At 46.6% G+C, this 18,018-nt stretch overlaps 1 protein-coding gene across 1 annotated transcript in view; it reads right to left on the reverse strand.

The window, feature by feature from the left end:
- Positions 1-4,666: 4,666 nt before the first annotated feature.
- samd10b (sterile alpha motif domain containing 10b) overlaps positions 4,667-18,018 on the reverse strand; it is a 152,157-nt gene continuing 138,805 nt past the window's right edge. Inside the window, exon 5 of the mRNA XM_020458669.2 lies at positions 4,667-4,953. Coding sequence (XP_020314258.2) covers positions 4,931-4,953 — 23 coding nt within the window. The 3' untranslated portion in view covers positions 4,667-4,930. The remainder of the gene's footprint in view (positions 4,954-18,018) is intronic.

Consider the following 18,018-nt stretch of genomic DNA (forward strand, 5'->3'; position numbering starts at 1 on the left):
ATCTCATGAATATGCATTACTTTATTTAAAAAAGCCAAGATTCTCCATATTCCATATCTATTCTTAACATCTGTACAGCAAGTAAATAATCATATCTTTAAAACCCTTTTCCTTAACATATCGAAAACAAACAACCCCATCCTTGATCTGAAAAAGTAAACAAACAAATAATAGAAGTGTCTGTACACATCTACAAATGTATAACAGTGTATTTTCCACTTAACAGTCAAGTTGTTTCCTCATTCAGACAGTCCTTGTCAACTGAAGGGAGGGATAGAGGGAGGGGTAGAGGGAGGGATAGAGGGAGGGGTAGAGATAGGGAGGGATAGAGATAGGGAGGGATAGAGGGAGGGGTAGAGGGAGGGATTGAGATAGGGATAGAGGTAGGGGTAGAGGGAGGGAAAGAGAGAGGGGTAGAGGGAGGGGTAGAGGGAGGGGTAGAGGGAGGGGTAGAGGGAGGGATAGAGGGAGGGATTGAGGGAGGGGTAGAGGGAGGGATAGAGAGAGAGAGGGATAGAGGGAGGGGTAGAGGGAGGGATAGAGAGAGGGATAGAGGAAGGGATAGAGGGAGGGGGAGAGATAGGGAGGGATAGAGGGAGGGGTAGAGGTAGGGATTGAGGGCGGGAAGGGAGGAAAGGATGGGAGCCTTCCCACTGGTTACAGATGTCAATTCAACGTCTATTCCACGTTGGTTCAAAGTAATTTAATTGAAATGACATGGAAACAACGTTGATTCAACCCGTGTGTGCCCAGTGGATAGCCTGTTCCCCAGAATAGTTTTATGCTCAACCATAGAAGACCTGCTCCCCTTCACCATCAATTCTGAAAGGTTAACCTTCATTTTCGTAATGAAACAAAAACACATACTGTACATGTAACTGTCGAAATAAAGGAAACACCAAAATAAAGTGTCAAATAGAGCGTTGGGAATTAATGGGTCAAAAAACATTAACATTCATCCAATTATGTCAAATCTCAAAGTGAAAGTGTGAGATGAAGTTGCATGGTTGGGGCATCACCAGCCACCAGAATAGCTTCAATGTGCCTTGGCATAGATTGTCTGGAACTCTAGTAGAGGGATGTGACACCATTCTTCCAGGAGAAATTTGGTGTTTTGTTGATGGTGGAAAACGCTGTCTCAGGCGCCGCTCCAGAATCTACCACAAGTGTTCAATTGGGTTGAGATCTGGTGACTGACACACACACACACACGAACACACACACACTTTAAACCCCCTATGCTCATTTGAGACTCACTGAGATCTTTCCTTCTAGCCATGGTAGCCGAAGTAACGGTCAACTGGGGATTTGTATACATGACACCTAAGCATGATGAGATGTTAATTGCTCAATTAACTCAGGAACCACACCTTTGTGGACCTGCTTTCAATATACTTTGTATCTCTCATTTACTCAAGCATTTCCTTCATTTTGTCAGTTACCTGTATATTGGCCTATGTTGCTTTCTTCAGAGGATCTTTATTTACGCTCATGCTGAGTATGTGATTTCTGGTATGTTTATGAAGCACAGTAAAGGTGTCTGGATTCACAGTGTGACAGTAATAGCAGGCAGCTGGTCTGGTTCCTCTCAATAATCTCTATAATATGTATAGCTATCAATGAGAGACATGGTGTAGGGTGGAGGTGCATAACTTCAGTCCTCCAGGGCGAACAGCATACACCATATGCTCCCTTTCAATGACAAGTTGATTCCTTTGGCTACCAGGTGTGTGGAATCAGTACTCAATCAGTTACACTAACTGATCATTGAGAGAGAGAGAGAGAAAGAGAGAGAGAGAGAGAGACCAGCAGGATAGGAGCCCTCGAGAACTGGAGTTGTGCACTTGTGGTGTTATGGGAAACACACAAAAATTTATTATTTTTACACAATGGAGTTGTAACTACAGTATACTTCTACTGCATCATGGGAGATGTAGGCATTTGGCTCATACTAGTAGAATATAACCATTGCTTCTGGCCAACTACATCTCTGATTATTGCTTTATCAAATACAGCTAGGGCAGAAACAATCACAGCAAACATCTGTCATAGCATGACCTATCAAAATCCTCTGTTTATAAAATGCTAAAGGTATAGGTCTACATTATATTCAGGTCTACAGCTTATGTTCCTCTAGAACGTTCAAATAATATACAGTACCTGTCAAAAGTCTGGATACACCAACTCATTCAAGGGTTTTTCTTCATTTTTACTATATTCTACATTGTAGAATAATAGTGAAGACATAAACTATGAAATAACACATATGGAATCATGTAGTAACCAAAAAAGTGTTAAACAAATCAAAATATATTTTATATTTGAGATTCTTCAAAGTAGCCAACCTTTGGCTTGATAACACCTTTACACACTCTTGGCATTCTCTCAACCAGCTTCATGAGGTATTTACCTAGAAAGCATTTCAATTAACAGGTTTGCCTTGTTAAAAGTACATTTGTGGAATTTCTTTCGTTAATGCGTTTGATCCAATCAGTTGTGTTGTGACAAGGTAGGGGTGGTGTACAGAAGACAGCCCTATTCGGTAAAAGACCAAGTCCATATTATGGCAAGAACAGCTCAAATAAGCAAAGAGAAAAGACAGTCCATCATTACTTTAAGACTTGACGGTCCGTTAGTCCAGAACATTTCAATAACTTTTAAAGTTTCTTCAAGTGCAGTCGCAAAAACCATCAAGCACTATGATGAAACTGGCTCTCATGAGGACCGCCACAGGAAAGGAAGACCCAGAGTTACCTCTGCTGCAGAGGATAAGTTCATTAGAGTTAACTGCACCTCAGCTTACAGCCCAAATAACCACTGTGTCTTTGTGAGACGCAGAGCAGGTGAACGGAGGATCTCTGCATGTGTGGTTCCCACCATGAAGTATGGAGGAGGAGGTGTGAGGGTGTGGGGAGCTTTGCTGCTGACACTGTCAGTGATTTATTTTGAATTCAAGGCACACTTAAACAGCATGGCTACCACAGCATTCTGTAGAGATATACCATCCCATCTGGTTTGCACTTAGTGGGACTATAATTTGTTTTCAACAGGACAATACCCAACACACCTCCAGGCTGTGTAAGGGCTATTTGACCAAGAAGGAGGGTGATGGAGTGCTGTATCAGATGACCTGGACTTCACAATCACCCGACCTCAACCCAATTGAGATGGTTTGGGATGAGTTGGACCGCAGAGTGACAGGAAAACAGCCAACAGGTGCTCAGCATATGTGAGAACTCCTTCAAGACTGTTGGAAAAGCATTCGTCATGAAGCTGGTTGAAAGAATGCCAAGAGTGTTTAAAGCTGTCATTAAGGAAAAGGGTGGCTACTTTCAAGAATCTAAATTAGAAAATATATTTAGATTTGTTTAACACTTTGTTTGTTTCTACATTTTTCCATGTGTCATTTCATAGTTTTGATGTCTTCACCAATATTCTACAATGTAAAAATAGTAAAAATAAAGAAAAACCCTTGAATGAGTCGGTGTGTCCCAACTTTTGACTCGTACTGTATATGTTTGTCATAGACATGGTTCATTTACAGTACGAAGACATGATTTGGGGGGTGACATTCTGTACATTGTGAAGACAAGGCTTTATAAAAGAGATTAAAGGAAGAGAATGTGTTACGGGGAGACGGTGCTAATGAAGGCAAGAGTATATATACTTTATACTGTATGAATTAGATCTATCAAAACTATAAATACATATTCCAAAATTAAAATCCTGAGAGGAAAAGAAACATTGTGAACAGTCGGGTTGTGATGTGAGTATGATACAGAGACATTGACATTCAGTAGTTTGCTGCATTTGTTTTCCACCAACCTTGGAGTAATGCACCCACCATAATGAACTACAGTAATTGATCAGTAACAATACTCCTCTCTACAACCTTGGAGTAATGCACCCACCATAATGAACTACAGTAATTGATCAGTAACAATACTCCTCTCTACAACCTTGGAGTAATGCACCCACCATAATGAACTACAGTAATTGATCAGTAACAATACTCCTCTCTACAACCTTGGAGTAATGCACCCACCATAATGAACTACAGTAATTGATCAGTAACAATACTCCTCTCTACAACCTTGGAGTAATGCACCCACCATAATGAACTACAGTAATTGATCAGTAACAATACTCCTCTCTACACCCCAAAACAAAACAATAAACCAAAAAGGGGGAGATCTAATTTGTCTACATTGTCAATATCCTTTCAAACATCTTATATCTATGTTACAGTGTGTGCCCTTGTATTCAGCACCTCTCTCTCTCTCTCTCTCTCTCTCTCTCTCTCTCTCTCTCTCTCTCTCTCTCTCTCTCTCTCTCTCTCTCTCTCTCTCTCTCTCTCTCTCTCTCTCTCCCTCTCTCTCTCCCCCCCTCTCTCTCACTCTCTCTCTCTCACCCTCTCACCCTCTCTCTCTCTCTCTCTTTCTCTCTCTCTCTCTCCCCTCTCTCCTCTCTCTCTCTCTCTCTCTCTCTCTCTCTCTCTCTCTCTCTCTCTCTCTCTCTCTCTCTCTCTCTCTCTCTCTCTCTCTCTCTCTCTCTCTCTCTCTCTCTCTCTCTCTCTCTCTCTCTCTCTCTCTCTCTCTCTCTCTCTCTCTCTCTCTCTCTCTCTCTCTCTCTCTCTCTCTCTCTCTCTCTCTCTCTCTCTCTCTCTCTCTCTCTCTCTCTCTCTCTCTCTCTCTCTCTCTCTCTCCATTTAAACCAGTTTGGCCTTGTTGAATGGGAAACCTCCTTCAGTGTGTTTGGCATGTAGTCTAAAGGCTCCTCTTCTCTCTTCTTTTCTGTCCTCTCTCCCCTCCTTTCTTCCCTCCTCTCACAGCCCTATTCTGCGTTCACATATCTGGAGTGAGCAGGTCCTTCCATGGCTACTGGAAATAGCAGAGGAGAGTGAGGGCTGCCAAACGGACGGAGGGATGAGCTAAGAGATGTTTCCAAAGGAGGCTGCAGGGAGAGGAGAGACAGAGAGAAAGAGAGAGATATGAATACAAGGAAAACAGTGGGGTTGGGAGTTGGATTGGTATCTCTGTCTTTCACACCATAATACTCAACTCCAACAACACACACACACACACACACACACGCACACGCACACGCACATACATACTGAGCCATCCAGATCACCTGCCTCTGTCTGCCCTCTCTTCAAACCCTGTCTTATCTGTCAACAACCCAGTTGCATTAAGAATGATTTCTGAACCATCAGTCTGTAGAGTGAAACGTCTGGTTCACATTCTCTCTATGCCTTCAACCCTTCTCATATGAAAGTCATTGACGTCTATGACCCAGACGTGACCGATTGGTTTCTGTGATTACACTTTTGCACCGGCCTCAAATGACAACAAACTATATTTTTACATTGGAGGAATATAAAAGAAGAAGGAGACATGTGAGTTATCACTGTCTCTAACACACAGGCAGATCTGACATGATATTGGAGAGAATCAGACCCTGGGACAAAGTGAGGGGGAGAGAAGGAGTTAGCAGGTGGAGAAAGAAAGGCGGATGGGATTGAGGGGGGCTTGAGATTTGTTCAGGTAAAGGGGGTCTATCTCTTAGATGTAGCTCTTCTAAGAGGAGATGAGGACTAAGGGGTTCCTGAGCAAATTTGTGTTTGGGTAAAAATGTCATGTTCCTTTTTATTTCTGAGCCTGTCATGCTTTCTGCCCCAGTGAATTCACATTTCAGTTCAGTCGAGCGGACGGACAGACGGACAAACAGACAGACAGGCAGACATACATACAGACAGACAGACAGACAGACAGACAGCGCATGGAACTGTGAACAGAACTCTCTCCACCAGGACACGGAACAACAGAAAATCAAAAGGAACGTTGCAACCTAGCGACAAGGTTACCCCAGCGACGTCCCATGGCAACTGAGGCGTTGCTGACAACATTTCAGGGAGGGGGGATGACGGCATTCAATTTTTTTGCTAATTACCGCATTATGGAGCAGATGGCTTGTTCCACGCAAGCACCGCTCACACACACACACACACACACTTCACAGGAAATAGGACATGAAGGAAGGAAGGGACAGAGAGCGTACTATATACATAAACTGCATACTATGTACTCATCGTTGCATACTATTTAGCATGTATAGTTTAGTGAAAAGCATGCAGTATGCCATGACCGCAACGCAGTAGTAGTTCCTGGATGGCTGAGTAGGTGGTGCGTGGTCGAGTGCGGAAGATATTTTCCAAATTCAACAGACATGCATCACATCGCATTAACCAGCCTCATTTCCAGTTTCTCTAAACTCTGAGTAGAATAGGAATGCAGTTATATATAGTCCTACTGAGGCTGGTTATTGGCAGACTATTACATTCGACCTATACCTATTTAAAAAGGACTGAAGACATAAACAGACAATAATGTATTTATTAGTGAAACCAAAGTGCTGTAACATATATAACTTGAATCAAATAGCCTTGTAACAAAACGTTTCAAACTAAAGCTAAAGCACTGATCATTGGGAACGAGATCAGGATGACTGCTAAGGTTTGATCCATAAAGTAAATAATGAAATAGGTAACTTAGCCTACAAAACTAAAACAAGCCATAAGTTCAAATCAAAAACCGGTGCCGACACATCCCGCGTCCCCGGTGCCGACACATCCCGTGTCCCCGGTGCCGATACATCCCGCTTCCCCGGTGCCGACACATCCCGCTTCCCCGGTGTCGACACATCCCGCTTCCCGACACATCCCGCTTCCCCGGTGTCGACACATCCCGCTTCCCCGGTGTCGACACATCCCGCTTCCCCGGTGTCGACACATCCCGCTTCCCGACACATCCCGCTTCCCCGGTGTCGACACATCCCGCTTCCCGACACATCCCGCTTCCCCGGTGTCGACACATCCCGCTTCCCCGGTGCCGACACATCCCGCTCCCCCGGTGTCGACACATCCCGCTTCCCGACACATCCCGCTTCCCCGGTGTCGACACATCCCGCTTCCCCGGTGTCTATACATCCCGCTTCCCGACACATCCCGCTTCCCCGGTGTCGACACATCCCGCTTCCCGACACATCCCTCTTCCCCGGTGCCGACACATCCCGCATCCCCGGTGTCGACACATCCCGCTTCCCGACACATCCCGCTTCCCCGGTGCCGACATATCCCGCTTCCCCGGTGCCGACACATCCCGCTTCCCCGGTGTCGACACATCCCGCTTCCCGACACATCCCGCTTCCCCGGTGCCGACACATCCCGCTTCCCCGGTGCCGACACATCCCGCTTCCCCGGTGTCGACACATCCCGCTTCCCGACACATCCCGCTTCCCCGGTGTCGACACATCCCGCTTCCCGACACATCCCGCTTCCCCGGTGTCGACACATCCCTCTTCCCCGGTGCCGACACATCCCGCATCCCCGGTGTCGACACATCCCGCTTCCCGACACATCCCGCTTCCCCGGTGCCGACACATCCCGCTTCCCCGGTGCCGACACATCCCGCTTCCCCGGTGTCGACACATCCCGTTTCCCGACACATCCCGCTTCCCCGGTGCCGACATATCCCGCTTCCCCGGTGCCGACACATCCCGCTTCCCCGGTGTCGACACATCCCGCTTCCCGACACATCCCGCTTCCCCGGTGCCGACACATCCCGCTTCCCCGGTGCCGACACATCCCGCTTCCCCGGTGTCGACACATCCCGCTTCCCGACACATCCCGCTTCCCCGGTGTCGACACAACCCGCTTCCCGACACATCCCGCTTCCCCGGTGTCGACACATCCCTCTTCCCCGGTGCCGACACATCCCGCATCCCCGGTGTCGACACATCCCGCTTCCCGACACATCCCGCTTCCCCGGTGCCGACACATCCCGCTTCCCCGGTGCCGACACATCCCGCTTCCCCGGTGTCGACACATCCCGCTTCCCGACACATCCCACTTCCCCCGGTGTCGACACATCCCGCTTCCCCGGTGCCGACACATCCCGTGTCCCCGGTGCCGACACATTCCGCTTCCTCGGTGTCGACACATCCCGTGTCCCCGGTGCCGACACATCCTGTTTCCCCGGTGTCGACACATCCCGACACATATTCACGAATAAAATATGGTTTAAAAGCTCTGACGAAGGCCAAGAGAACAAGAAACACTTTCAATGAGAAAACAGAACTTCACTTTGGTAGAAAAAAAGAAGCTCCTTCTGTTTTCAAAGATGTAGCCTATGATGCAATAATCAATGCAAGGAGAACAAAAACTACTTAGTCTACATTTGAACACCACCGCAGAAGCTTCGCTATTTGGCATTGTCCCAATTATGTAGCCCAGTTCTATTTCGCTTGAGGGACTATGCTAGTCAATCAATGGGATATAAAGATTCATTTCAGAGTAATTCCATGGCACGGGAGTGATGCGCATGCCCCCCACCCCCTGTAAATACCAGGGCGCCTAGCATCACTTCCTGTTTTCTTCCCTCGGCAACCGGAAGTGAGCGAGAAGTGAATGTAGAAGACTCTTTAAGTGAGTTATTCACTGAGTGTTTGGAGTATACTCCATTTTGGGCAAAGCTTGTTCCTCCCAAGAGTGCTCTGCAGTGTTTTGTTGCCGGTTCAGTTTTTTCTTACAGGTCGACACCGTACTACGAAGTAGGGTGAACGGGTTGGGCCAACCTGTACACTGCACATGGCTTGTCTTGTCTGTTTCTGTCCACTGGTTAGCCTCCTGGCTAATTGCGTTACATGTTGCTTGTTCACTTCAGCTGGACGCTAGCCTCTTCTCTCTGGAGATTCAGGCTGGGTATCGCGCCTACCCAGGCTAGGGGAGACTGTGTGTTATCTAGCTGTAGCTAAATATGTTTCTTTCCAGAAGTAGGACGGGTGATTGCCGAGTCACACCTCAATGTCCAGGCTTCGCATACTAGCTTGCAAAGTCCCATTACTGGCTCGAGCTGTAGCCGGTGGCAGAGTGAGATTCAGAGCACATGCCTCTCACTAATTTCACACGCCAGTCTGTTCTTAAAGACCCCTCCTCACACAGTCAGTCACTGTGTCAATTGAGTCTGGCTCCTCACATCCATACCTTTTGGGGATTGTCAATGGAATTTCCCTAATATCCATAGAATATATTATTACTTAATACACATATTGCCCTGAGAACATAACTACTTTATACTTACACCTGGTATAGTATTAAAGGGGTGTTGAAAAAATAATCTGTTCTATAAGACATATCTGTATTTCTGCTTCTGTCTAAACATAGAGAAGATTATCCACCATGGCATACTACTGCGATAAATGCAGTGCTGGCTTGGCTTCGGCTGATGCCCATTCCACCTGTTTGATGTGCCTGGGTTTAGAGCATGCCATTTAGGCTGTGGAGTCCCCCTTCAACGGCATGTATTGTGCTATTCTTGGCCCAGGTCTATGCGATTCACGATTAGCTATGATGAGGGAGACAAACACTAGAGGCTCCGGGAGCGGTCTCAAGCGTAAACAACCCTGCTCAGCAGTGGGCCCGCCCACCAAGCAGTCCAAGAAGGACAGGAGACCTACTCTGGATGAGTTGGAGGCCCAGGCAGCCTCTCTGTCTTCCTATCTCCACTTTCTCAGCCTGACAGGCTCCGTTGAAGACTTTATCTTTCCTGGTAATGACCTAGACGAAGAGACCTCTGAGGCCAGTTCTGGGTCAGCGATCCATGTTCTCAGAGAGGGCTGAGAGTGAAGCACCCACTTCTGCAGTTCACACTGTATGCAGGAGCTCCCCTCTAGGGTTTTGAAAGCTCTGGATATTAAACCAGACCTTAACAGCAGACCGGGCAGAGTGTACATACCTCAGTGCCCCGAGTTCCCCAAGGAACTGTGTCAGACTTGGGCTAATGTGAACTCAAGGTTCCATGTCTCAAGCCAATGCAAGCCATGGAACTTCATGGCTTCCCCCGAGGAGTTGGGACTGGATGAATACCCTGTCATGGACCCCATTGTTGCGGCCATGGTCCTCATAGACAAGGAGACCATTGGTAAGTCTCCCTGCTGTCCTCCAGGGCCTCACCAGGCTGCTGATGTCCAATTAAAGGACACCTTCCTGACCTTGGCCATGGTGGCTCACCTTATGAATGTGACCACTCTGTTGCAGACATACCTGCATGGTCTGAAAGCTCACTTGTTGAAATGAAATGACTCAGGTGTCCATACTCCTCTCCCTCTTAAATGCTGAGATGTCACATGCTAATGGGAAACCCCTGTCTACGGTCATCTTGTAACACAGACAGCTTTGGCTCTCACACACAAAGATGTAGACCTCCGTGAAGAAACCCTTTATGGACCTCCCCATTTTCCCAGGCCAAGTTGCAGAAGGACAGAAAGACTCTGCAGTTTTTCATGGGTCCCCTGCCCGGCATTACCCTACCCAAAGACCATTGCAGTCTAGACCTCAGCTCTCCTCTGCCTTGAAAGGGCACATGGGCCCTCCCCCTAACCAGGAATGCCCTGATCAGCCACGTCAACAGACCCCAGGTCAACAGTGACACCACCACCAGCACAGGCAGAGGCACCACAAGCACCATCCCTCTGTAGAAGGACGGGCCTCCTCAGTCGTCCTGATGGGTGTGACTCCGGCATTGGCTGCTTCTGCCCTTTCAGAGGGGTTTGGTCAACTACAACCGCCAACCCCCTGAAAAGATAAGCTCTCCAGATGGAGATTGCCTCTCTGCTGGAGAAGAATGCAATCAGACAACAGCACAGTGGGTTCTATAGATTATATTTCCTAGCCCCAAGAGGGAAGCTTTCGCCTCATCCAGGACCTGAGGCTTTTCAACCAGTGCTTGAAAACACTCCTCTTCAAGATGCTATCTCTGTCCCGCATCTTACAGGATATTAGCACAGGCCAGTGGTTCAGCAATGTCAACTTAACAGATGACTACTTCCATGTACCGATCCACCCGGCTTACAGGACGTTCCTGTGCTTTGCTTTCAACGGCATGGCGTACGAATACCAAGTGCAACCTCTCTTCCTCTCCTTGGCACCAAGTACATTCACAGAAGGCATGCATGCCGCTCTAGCCCCCCTAACATCACAGGGGATGACGGTACTGAATTACCTAGATGAATGGCTAATCTGTGCTCATTCACGAGAACAGGCAGGAGCAGACAAAACATCTCTCCTGAAGCACATCTCAGAGCTAGTCCTCAGGATGAACATGCAAAAAAGCCACCTAGTCCCCACTCAAACGGTGACATTCATGTGCATGCGGAGCCACTCGTCTGCAATGAGGGCTAACCTCACCTCATTGTAGATCTCAATCCTTTTGTCCAAGACCAGAAGGTGACTGTTCTTCAGTGTCAGAGACTGATGGGTCTCCTCTCTGCAGCCTCTCTTCTGACCCCACAGGGCCTCCTACACTTGAGACTCCTGCAGATGTAGTTCAATGCCCAAGGTTTCCATCCCAAGGAACACAGGTATATTTGTCTGACTGTGTCCAAGGAATGCAAGTGATCACTGGCAAGATGGCGATCCCTGGATTTCCTTTCAGGTGGGTTACGCCTGGGCAGAGTCCATCGTAGGGAAGTGGCTCAAACAGACATCTCCTTGACAGGCTGGGGAGAACTATTGAGGGGGAGGGCCGTCAGCGGGACATGGAACCCCAGCTGGTCCAAACTCCACATCAATATGCTGGAGTTGAAAGCAGTCCAATTAGCTCTGCTCAACTTTCTCCCACAACTGCAGGATAAACATGTGCTGGTACAGACAGACAACACCACGTTGGTAGCATACATAAACCACCAAGGGGGTCTGGGTTCCATCCGCCTCCACCAGATGGCACATACCCTTCTGCTGCGGTCACAGCAGAATCTGGCCTCACTAAGAGCTGTGCACCTCCCCGGGATTCTGAACAATGCTGCAGACATGCTGACCAGGGAAGGCCTTCCAGAAGGGAATTGGCTACTACATCCCTGAATAGTGAGTCGCATGTGGGGAATCTTTGGGGAAGCAGAGGTGGATCTGGTTCTCGATAATCAACCCCCCCGAACACTCGGCCTAGAGGCCCTGGCCCTCGAGTGATTCCAACGACTCTGGACAGAATCAGAGAAGCGGGCCACCAAATCTTTCTGATCGCCTGAGACACCACTGGTTGAGCACTCCTAGCGGGGACAGCATGGGAACTACCTCGGAGGCCAGACCTATTGTCACAGGCAGAGGTGATTCCCTCCTGCCTGCCGCTGTGGGCATGTTCACTGAACAGCGAAAATGGTCTGGTTTAGATCTTGAGCCCTCTGTTAACATCTTACAGAGTGCCAGGGCCCCCTCCACCACGTCAACCTATGACACAAGGTGGCGTGTGTTCTGCCAGTGGTGTGGGGAGCAGGGGGTTGTTCCAGAAACTTGCTCCAGTTCTCAAGGTCTTTGTTTGATGCTGACAGGGAGACAAACACTAGACACACTAAATGTGTGGATGCAAGTTCAAGTTCATCATGTCATGATAAAGAGCAGGATGGGCCGCTTGGAAGCCACCCACTTATGGACAGATTTCTTAAGGGAGTCCGTCAATTACGCCCCTCAGGAGCCTCCTCAGTTCCCAAATGGGTTTTGGATCTGGTTCTTGGAGTACTATCCAGACCGCCCTTCAATGCTTTAGACTTGAAACATCTCTGTCTTAAGAGCATTTCTGGTGGCCATCGCCTCTACCAGGAGAGTTGGCGAGCTCCATGGTTTGTCTGTTAGTGATGAGTGTTATAGTCTAGGACTAATATTGCCTTCTTACCAAAGGTCCTACCCCTTGGTCGCATGAACCCTTCCGTCCTAACAAAGTAACCCGTGGTTGGGCTGAGCACCTATAGTGATGTGTTGCTCTAGGCTGTATCTTACGAGAAGCGACTTACTCTGTTATTGTCATCCCATTGAATGACTAGCATAGTCCCTCAAGAAAAATAGAATGAAGGTTACTCAAGTTACCACAGTTCTCTGAGCTAAGGACTATGCTAATCCAGCTGTCAGTTGCCTTGTAGCTTCGGGAAGAGTCTTGAGGAAATGAAGCTATGGCCCAGGTATTTATAGGGGGTGACAGGCACACATCATTGTACCATCTAAATCGCTGTGATAACAAAAAATATAACAAGAAATATCGTTTTTTCAGCTTTTTGATGCTAGTGGACCAAAATGAAAGTTATTTTCGGTTTTGGTCCACCAGCTTCAAACAGCTGTAAAAACTATATTTTTTGTTTTGTGATTGAAAATATATTTCCCAGCGATTTAGATGGTACAGTGATTCCCTACACTATTCAGTGCTTGTTTTCTCACATAAACTGAAATTGAGTGAACAGTGTGGAACTTTAGCAACCAGGAAATTAGCGATTTCCACTAGATAACACAGCCACAGTCAGAACAGCTTTCCCAGGTTGAAAACAGATGCCCCTCCAGTGGAAGAAATCAATAGGCGAAAATCACAGCCAATCACAACACTGGTGGGTAAGTAATACTGTGAAACACGATCAGTCAACTATTAGTGGTAGACATATTATGGAAATATTCTGAAATTACAATGCAATAATTCCCCAAAATCCTATGTGTAGCACCTTTAATATGAATTGTGTATACTCAAATATGAAAATACTACGTCATGTCTCAAAATCGATATCTATTTTACCTCTATGTACTTCTATATTGTTTTGTGTCCTCTGGATTTGATTAGAAAGATGTCGAGTTCAATGGTAAACCTGCCAGGTAGCCTTAATTCTCGCACAGCATCCAGCCTAGCTGACATGATGCTATTTTCCAGATTTTTGACCACTTTTTTTTCTCGGCCTAATTTTGACCATCCTACAAGGGTAAGAACTGATGATAGCGACATGAGGTTTCGACCATTTGTTTTCTTAGACGATTATCTACACAAATAGCCTATTATTTAACCCATTCATCAAAGAAGCGTTTTTGATCAGACAGCCTAATCCATCTCCTGTTTCCAGTCACGCAAACGAGCGCACACACAGACAGTGGGAGCTAAAAGATGTGCAAAAATGTATAAATTCCTAAAAACTCCTGGCTGTTCATGCATATTTTAGTTGTATTCCTCTTTTAGGAGAGGAATGGGTTATACATGCATCCAGAGAATAATATTCAGGCCGTGGCAGCGTGAAGGCAACAAAGAACAGGCTGCTCTGATGCCTGACAATAGAGGTATGGACCGCAACAAACGCCTGGCGAATTAAGTCAGTCGACAGAGAGAAAGTGAAAGAGCACATACACACACATGCGCGCGCACGCACACATGAACACACAGACACCGACACAAGCGCAAACACCCACGCACGAGCACACGCAACACGTACACACAAACAGCACTCCCTCACGCACACGCTCACACACAATATTCTTGACCAGCAGTTTTGTCATGATCTTGCTCTGTAATTGTGCAAGGAGCATTTTTTCTCTAATGATTCGCAACAGAAGTAATAGGGTTCTGTGCTCAGGGTAGTGTTGTCGTGGTCATGCTGATGCCGTAGGAAGCTGGAGTAGGGAGCAGGGATGGACATTCAATCAAACCCGCAATGTTGTTTTGTTTACTAACTACTGCCCATGCAAGTTCTGGAAGGAAGACGTTGAAAGAGGGAGAGAAAAAAAGAAAAGTCAACGAGATAGAGAAGCAGAAGTGTGGCATATGGTTAAGAAACACTGGAGGGCAAAATGTAAAAAGAAGAAAGCACTGTAGATGCACAGCAGAGCCATGTCTCAGTAGTAAAAAAAAAAAAGTTCAGCCCCGAACCCCCAAGCTAGATGCATTCCTTTCAGTCAAATCGTTGCACTTAAAAAAAAACTTCTGGGTTACAGAGCGATCAATACTTAATATCATGTTCATTTCTGTCAGATGAATCTGAAATGATGGTGTATGATACAAGTCACCACTTTAAGTTTCAGGCTGCTATCCTACATTTAAAATAATTATAGGACAGCATTTACAGAAGTAGGATCTTAATTTGATCTTCCTGTTGCAAGACCACTTTCCCACAATGGAGGAAATTTAAAACATGTAGTGTTGAGGTATAAAAAGGATTTTGAAGTTTGTCATTTCCACTTTGAAATTTACGACTTGATTTCCCCTTACGGAAATTGTATCAATACCTACAAAATTGTCCATTAATTATTGTACACAATAATTCATTATAATCCACAATATTCAGGGCTGCAGGGTTATTTTCCTGGTGTAGCAAACTGGCTCAAATTAAGATCTTACATCTGTAGAGAGAATCACCCAGGATGGAGTAGTGTGTGTATGTGTGTGTTCTTTTGGTTTTTCTATCCTTGTGGGGACCAGACGTCCTCACAAGGATAGTAAAAGTAGGAAAATTGTTTGGTCCCCACAAGGAGAATAAAACAAACGTGTGTGTATGTGTGTCTGCCTGTCTGGGGATCACCAACCTTGAAAAAACACAGGCTGAGATAGGTGACAGGACTGTGAATCTGAACTCCTTTGTTAAACCTTCCACTGTAAAGGCGTCCGCATGCTACCCATCCGAAACAGTACAGAACAGTTAATACATATATTACTACATTTCCTGATGTTGTTGTTCGTTTTGGCATGTTTCTTTTCGGCTTTTCGTGCATCCGATAAATGTTTTGAGGCAAGCTGAAGTTCGGTAACCAAAGTCTACGCCCCTTTGTCTGTGATTGTTCAACTGTTGGGGTGACGCAGGTTTCTTCTTCTTCTACTCGATGTGGAAGTACCTGCACCTCTACTATTCTAGCTATCTATTATATAAAGACTAGCATTGAAAGGCCAATTCATGGAGGGAGATTGTGGGGTCTCACCCAATCACTTGTTAGAAAAAGTGGGGTAAAGAAACCAACCAAGGGCGGCAGTGGAGATGCTGGTGAAATGGTTACTCTAAAAATGTCCCTGGCTTGTTCGGCACCTGAAGCACAGGAAGATGGAAAGCAACATGCTGTCTTCGCCAGAGTTTGTTTTACTGTAGTCGACGAAAACAGTAGCCTTGTTTGCTAACAATAGCTAGTCAGCTAGCACTAGATACTTGGCTGGCTAGCTAGCCTAGCAGCATACTTGTGCAGAGGAAGCAAGCTAAATCAACTAAGCTAAAGATCTTTAGATCTTTTTGATCAAACATCATTTTGTCAGAGATAGTAAATCATAAGCTTCCCACATTGGTAACACCGAAGTCAAAGGTCTAGCTAGTTAAAATGTTGCAAATGTTTGAGCGGTGTTGTTTGCCCTCTACTTTTTTTCAAGGTATAAACAACAGTGAATGGGGACAGCACCAGGTTTTGCCCAGCACTGCCTGTTCACTGGCCCCCAGCACTACCTCAGCCCCCAGTACTGACTGGTCGTCAGCCCCCTGCCCATCTGCCGCACTGAGCTGCAGTGCAGTTTGGGAAACAATCTCCATGCTTGACCTTGGAAGTTCTATCCTGGGCCCACCTCCAAGACCTACTCCACTGGCCTGCTCCTCACCAATGCCACAAGTAGTAGCAGGGCTGTGAGAAGAAGGGAGAAAAGTGTTAAAGACTCAGTCCTTGACACATCACTTGCAAAGGCATTCCAAATCAAAATCTGGAGAACGTCATGTACCGAGCCACCAGCTTGTCCAAGAAAGTGTCATTTCAGACTCTCCTCCTTTACTCTGATACCCTCTCCCATATTCTGTTGTCCTCTTTCCTCCTCTCCTCACCATGCACACTGCTCTCCACAGACACTCCTCTAATTTCCACCCCTCTTTTCATCCTCTACAGGGCCCTGGCACCTGTAGCAGATTTCATGGATGAACTATCTGCAAAACTCTGGGGGGAATTTGATCACTAGCTGCATGACTTCAAGAAGAGGATAGGGACCGAACGACTGGGACCACAGACATCTCAGGAGTCAGACACTAGACACTTTCATTTGATTCCATAGACACATGACTTCAAGAAGAGGATAGGGACCAAACGACTGGGACCACAGACATCTCAGGAGTCAGACACTAGACACTTTCATTTGATTCCATAGACACATGACTTCAAGAAGAGGATAGGGACCGAACGACTGGGACCACAGACATCTCAGGAGTCAGACACTAGACACTTTCATTTGATTCCATAGACACATAACTTCAAGAAGAGGATAGGGACCGAACGACTGGGACCACAGACATCTCAGGAGTCAGACACTAGACACTTTCATTTGATTCCAAAGACACATGACTTCAAGAAGAGGATAGGGACCGAACGACTGGGACCACAGACATCTCAGGAGTCAGACACTAGACACTTTCATTTGATTCCATAGACACATGACTTCAAGAAGAGGATAGGGACCGAACGACTGGGACCACAGACATCTCAGGAGTCAGACACTAGACACTTTCATTTGATTCCATAGACACATGACTTCAAGAAGAGGATAGGGACCGAACGACTGGGACCACAGACATCTCAGGAGTCAGACACTAGACACTTTCATTTGATTCCATAGACACATGACTTCAAGAAGAGGATAGGGACCGAACGACTGGGACCACAGACATCTCAGGAGTCAGACACTAGACACTTTCATTTGATTCCATAGACACATGACTTCAAGAAGAGGATAGGGACCGAACAACTGGGACCACAGACATCTCAGGAGTCAGACACTAGACACTTTCATTTGATTCCATAGACACATGACTTCAAGAAGAGGATAGGGACCGAACGACTGGGACCACAGACATCTCAGGAGTCAGACACTAGACACTTTCATTTGATTCCATAGACACATGACTTCAAGAAGAGGATAGGGACCGAACGACTGGGACCACAGACATCTCAGGAGTCAGACACTAGACACGTTCATTTGATTCCATAGACACATGACTTCAAGAAGAGGATAGGGACCGAACGACTGGGACCACAGACATCTCAGGAGTCAGACACTAGACACTTTCATTTGATTCCATAGACACATGACTTCAAGAAGAGGATAGGGACCGAACGACTGGGACCACAGACATCTCAGGAGTCAGACACTAGACACTTTCATTTGATTCCATAGACACATGACTTCAAGAAGAGGATAGGGACCGAACGACTGG

The sequence above is a fragment of the Oncorhynchus kisutch genome, linkage group LG24 (genome assembly GCF_002021735.2).
Source record: "Oncorhynchus kisutch isolate 150728-3 linkage group LG24, Okis_V2, whole genome shotgun sequence".
NCBI classification, from domain to species: domain Eukaryota; kingdom Metazoa; phylum Chordata; class Actinopteri; order Salmoniformes; family Salmonidae; genus Oncorhynchus; species Oncorhynchus kisutch.